We start from the raw sequence: 4,805 nt of genomic DNA, 5'->3' as shown, positions 1-4,805 counted from the left end.
TTCTTAAATAATAAATAATCATCAAATAAATAAATAATCATCTTATAGAGGATTATTCCAAATTCCTAGACCACCACTACAAACCAAACAAGAGGCGCAGTCGCTTGATTTGATAGATATGTCATATGCGTGTTTCTTATGGATACGTTGATATGGCTTAATTAATTAATTAATTAGCTACTCCTTGTTCCCCCAACTTTGGTCGAGTAGTGAATTAAATATAAGTGATTAGACACAAAAAATGTATTAATGGCTAAATTATTTTATATTTTTAATTATTATTATTTTTATATAAGTAGCTAGTCTCCTAAAATATATATCATTGTGCTTAATGATTTTTTTTTCTTGAATTATTAATTTCTATAGTTGAACAGTAGTAAACTTTGTTAGTTTGTGTAATTATCAGAGGGTTTAACTTGTTTGTTTTAATTTAGTAACACTAATATAAAGTGATTTTACTATAAGGTTTCTTTGCTGCGTTGAAAATGATAACGAACGATCCTTTGCACTAAAAGCTGGCATTTGAGAGTCTTATTTGAACTCCCATGCAAACAAACAACATATATACGAAACATTGTAGATAGAAATGTATTTAAACTATCTATCTATGTAATATGGATCGCATGATTATCCACGTTCACAACAATGGACCAAGAATTTGAAATTTGGCATAAGCAAAGCTATGGAAAAGGAAGTTAATTAATTAATATATAGTATGTACTCACTATTACATCTTGCTTTATGGGAGGATAGATATAAGTCTAGTCTAGTTTTGTGTCAAATATATATATATATATATATTGGGCACTTAGCTACCACCATACCACACAGTTAAGTTTAGGACAAGTTTGTTAGCCTTCGTTATTCTGTGTTGTTGGATCTTATCTACCCACTATCAAACTGTGATTATCGCTGAAACGAATCTAATTTCGGTCAAGCTAAGTGTGTGTAACGTGTTGCCTAGAATGGGTTCTCCCAAACTTATATTCATGCAATGATTATTCACCTCGTCCTCGTTTCCATTCGGTATTATAATTAATAATTAATTCATTCATGTTGAGAATTAGATCACATCAATTATTATATCCTCTAGTTTTGGGCATTATCCCTAACTACAACTTTCCCTGTTCATGCATGGCTGGTTGGACAGAATAAGAGAATATACCTTTTATTTAGCCATTATTTTGCTTTTTGGGTGGACACAGAATATATCTTTTGTATTATTAATCAACAGAAAATTCTCAGTGTTGGTATATTTTGGTTTTCTATTTGAATATCTGGTTTTGGATAAGATTCGTGAACAAAAAGCAAGTATATATATATACATGATGATAGTAACATTCATTAGTAAATGGCAAATTAAGGAGCTAAACCTGTGCATCTCCCTATGCTATGCTCTCTAGAACATACATGTGTTCTTCATTACATATATAAAATTAATTACTTGGCGCTACATTTTGACTTTACGTTACTTGATATTCCTTATTATTATTATTATTTATCAAAGACTTAATTGGTTCTTTCAAAGTTGGTATTTCGTCTTACTATATGCCAAAATATGACTGATTCAAGTAATTAGAAGGAACGAGGGTAGTTAAGTTTTTGGTTAGTTTTTTTTTTTTTTTCGGTAGATTAGATAACCATTAATCCTAAGTACCCCAATGGATTAGGCAACTCTCAATTCTAGGTACACACCCACACACTTCTTACATACTTACCAATTTTTTTCTTCTCGGTTGCAGCTGGTAAGACTCGAACCCGAGATCTTTAAAATGGGAAGGGGTGAAATGACGTGTGAGCTATGGCTCATTGGCAAGTTATTGGTTAGGTTTGAATGGGGCAGGGAGGCGTGATTTGATTGGGCTTCCTAGAATGGGTCCAATAAGGCCCAATAGAAAAAGAAAGAAAATGTAGGTGAGTGAGTGGTGTGGTGTTTGACAAGGTTGGTTCTTGTTAGGAGTTGGGACCTCAAAATGTGAAATCAATAAGAAACCCTCTCTCTCTCTCTCTCACACACACACATTAGATTACTAAAATAGACTTATTTTATTAATAATTTCATCGTATTGTCTATATATTTAAAGATTAACAGCTCACTACAATTAGTACATAACATCTTATATCTCACATCATTAAATTGCTAAAATAGAGTTATTTCATTAAAGAGTGTGTGATATGGTTGTGGTAAGAATGAAGAGAAGAAGAATCATAGCAAGCTTGGGTTTTCTAATGCTAATGGGTGTCGCTGTCTATTTCAGGCTTTGGGCCATTCACTACAGCATCTCCTCTGATGACTCTGAGCTCCTAAGGTTACCTTCCAACCCCTTTCTCATGATTTAAGATTCCTGGCACTTTGATTGTAATTTGTGGTTCTAGTTTGACAGAGCAGATAGGTGATCATAATATCCCCTTGTTTTTCTTGCCAATTGATGATTTTTGCAGGCGACAGTTTGACATTGCTAACAGGGAAGCAATGGACGAATCTGCCGAATGGAGGCTAAGGTATGACCAGGCTGTAGATAGGGAAAACAAGTGTTTGCAGGAGCTTCAACGGGTATGCTATCTTCCTCTTCACTTCATTCAACATTAACATTTTCAACCATGTATGCATCTCTATGCAGTAGCTTAAACTTTTGTAATGATTCTCTACTTGTGTATGTGGCAGATTAAGGGTACTAATAATAAATTCAAGATCCTGCAAAAGGTATGCCTATGAATCAAGTTTCATTATAAGGCTTAGTTGTTGTTGTGATATCAAGTTTGTTGTACTTGAGTGTTCTAACATTGACATTCAACCTATCAGGAGAATGCAATCTTGCTTGAAAGGCTGGAAACATTGAAACGAGAAGTTGAAGACCAAAAGCTCAAATGTAATTCAAGAAAGCATTCATGATGTGAAGCAACTTGTCCTCAACTCAAGTTGTTTATTTTCAACCACTGCTGTCTAGCTATATACACTTTATAGAGGATTTCTGGTCTAACGTTTTCACCTTAGACTCACCAAACAAGCATCCACCAAATGAAAAATATACATGAACCATATACTAATCTTCACACTTTGTTATCATCATCTCATTCTCCTCTGGATTATGCGTTATAGTTTTACATTGTTTTATTTACCTCAGAGAAGAAATAGCAACATTTTGTATGCTTCATATGTGTTAGGAAACGAGCGAAAGCATAACAAGAAAATTGACACAAATGATGTAATGCATGTGTTTCCAAATTGATTAGAATGTTAAAAATTTGATGTGTTAGTCAGTCGGCTTATGACCAGAAATTATTAACCTTTTAGAATTTCTGAATAAGAGAAAATATTGTGATATTTTACTATTAAGTATTATTAACATATGTATCACAAGAATGTTCAACCAATGGTGCAAATTCATAATTGATTTTGTCAAGTGAATTTTACCATTGAGAGAATCTCAATTTTATCTATAAACCAAACCCTCTGGGATATATGATGTACTATTTTTTTTTTTTTTCCGGGAGGAGGGGAGGGGGTATCTTCGTTTTTGTTAAGTGCAGGGACTTCTTCTTCTCTCTAAAAGGACATGGTGTAGGGGCCTTTTATTTCTGGACATCATGTAGGGCGTTACATTGATTCCAAATCAATAATTAGGCATCCAGTTGTCAATCTAATGGGCCACTTATTAGGTTCTTGTTTGACACTGCCACAAATTGAAAAAAAAAAAAAGAACTCTCATTATCTTGTGTAATTCAGCAAATAATCTTTCAAATAATGTATTAGACAACATTTTTTTTTCTGTAGATATCTAAGTTTCGAGAGATTCATGTCCCCAATAAAACCTTCAAGAATTGATTAGAATTGTGTTTAATACGAAAACACAAGTGAAACTCTATTAGAAACAGAAAGTTCATGCTTCTATCTATGTATACTTAAATTTGTTACATTAATAAACGCGAGTTACCTTGAGGATCTTTTCTTGCTCTTGAATTGCTCCAAAATCACTGCTCCTCATTTTTCTTAAAAGATATTATTTAAAAAAAGCCCAATAGGCTGAGTGATTGTTGGGGTTCCCTTGAAAAAAGAAGAAAAATGGAACACAAGTGGAATAGAGTTATAGTGGTAAAGTCTCTATCAAGTGTAGCTTGTGAGTGATTGGAAATGGGACCCACCCGCACGAGGCTGTGATGGAGACACGTCATCCGAATCTATGTCGTGTTTGGATGACCCCTTCAAGCCCTTTTACTTTGGTTAAAAACTTGTATAACCTTCTCACACGGTTTTCCCTGATAATGACTTCTTCCTCCTGTGCCTCTTGCTTTTATGGGCCCCACTTTAAAATTAAAAAAGTAAAAAGAAGAAAAGAAAATTAGAAAAACTAACCCGTCATCTCTCTCTTAAATTTATAAAGCTACTTATTAATTTTTCTTTTCTTAAAATGATCGTTTTCAAAATTTTAATATATTAAATGCGTTAAAATGTTTGATAAATACTTATTACTTCTTTTTCTTCAAAAACTTTATACAAACAAATACCTTAAAATACACTTGTTAGAAAAAAAAAAGATTCAATGAAATCGTTATTGACAATTTGTGTAAGATAGTGGAGGTAACATGTTTATAGATGCATCTTGTGAACACACATGATGAACATTATTTTAATTGAATAATGGACTACATATATATATGATGAAGTATATGTATATCTTATCCATCCCGACATACGAGACACTAGGGTGGCACCAGATAATTCAATATCTAAAATATATCCAACGAGTGGTAGTGGTTAATCAGCAGAAAATTGATAATTTTGTTGTTCAAATATGTCAGTTTTT

At 32.9% G+C, this 4,805-nt stretch overlaps 1 protein-coding gene across 1 annotated transcript; it reads left to right on the top strand.

Moving 5' to 3' along the window:
- On the top strand, positions 1,926 to 3,257 carry LOC107628631. The gene is made up of 5 exons (XM_021116770.1): positions 1,926 to 2,024; positions 2,155 to 2,309; positions 2,443 to 2,554; positions 2,666 to 2,704; positions 2,804 to 3,257. Exons 2-5 carry the CDS (start codon positions 2,176 to 2,178, stop codon positions 2,891 to 2,893), a joined length of 375 nt encoding a protein of 124 aa, XP_020972429.1. The 5' UTR covers positions 1,926 to 2,024; positions 2,155 to 2,175; the 3' UTR covers positions 2,894 to 3,257.

Source organism: Arachis ipaensis, chromosome B02 (assembly GCF_000816755.2).
Source record: "Arachis ipaensis cultivar K30076 chromosome B02, Araip1.1, whole genome shotgun sequence".
In the NCBI taxonomy this organism is placed as follows: Eukaryota; Viridiplantae; Streptophyta; class Magnoliopsida; order Fabales; family Fabaceae; genus Arachis; species Arachis ipaensis.
The sequence above is the reverse complement of the archived record's forward strand: the minus strand, read 5'-3'. Positions and strand labels throughout refer to the sequence as shown.